At 53.4% G+C, this 607-nt stretch overlaps 1 protein-coding gene across 1 annotated transcript; it reads right to left on the bottom strand.

Annotated features, from left to right (window-relative positions):
• Positions 1 to 247: 247 nt before the first annotated feature.
• Positions 248 to 432, bottom strand: LOC102242101 (amyloid protein A-like; the record flags this gene model as incomplete). Its single annotated transcript, XM_005858757.2, has 1 exon — positions 248 to 432. A coding segment is annotated over exon 1 (170 nt), but the record flags the coding sequence as incomplete, so codon positions are not given.
• Positions 433 to 607: the final 175 nt, after the last annotated feature.

Here is a 607-nt window from a genome sequence, read left to right as displayed (position 1 = left end):
CAGCACCGGAGGGGAATCAGTCCTTGGCTCTCAGTTTCTCCTTTTGGGGGACAGGCCCACAAGTCATTCTCTGGCTCTGCTGGAAGCCCAGGCCCTGCGCAGGGCAGGGATGGAGAAGGTGGAAGGAAGAACATGAGGAGGAGCCCACAGACCCAACAAGGTCCTTCTCTAGGGCCTACACCCTCCACATCCCCAAAGTTAGCCAAGCTCTGCTCACCTATCCTGCATCCCCAAGGAGCCAGGTTACCTGATCACTTCAGCAGCCCAGACACCACCAGGTCCCCTTTGGGCAGCGTCATAGTTCCCCCGGGCGTGGAAGTATTTGTCTGAGTTTTTGTAATTGGCTTCTCTCATGTCAGAGTAGGCTCTCCACATGTCTTTGGCTCCTGGGAAGGAAAGGACATGGCACTGAGACATCAGGTGAAATATCCAAGAACCGTGACACCCATTAGAGAAGAATCAAGGGATAAAAATGGACCAGTGATTCAGTTTCACCCTGTGGTCACAGCACCCTGGAGACCACAGGTTGAGAAGAACTTTCTCCAGGTCCAGTTGGCTTCCCCAGGTAATTCTAAGGAGAGATATTTAGGTGGGGGCACAGCTGAGT

This window comes from Myotis brandtii, unplaced genomic scaffold (assembly GCF_000412655.1).
Source record: "Myotis brandtii unplaced genomic scaffold, ASM41265v1 scaffold12157, whole genome shotgun sequence".
NCBI classification, from domain to species: Eukaryota; Metazoa; Chordata; class Mammalia; order Chiroptera; family Vespertilionidae; genus Myotis; species Myotis brandtii.
Note: the sequence above shows the minus strand (reverse complement) of the source record. Positions and strands in the feature narration are given on the sequence as shown.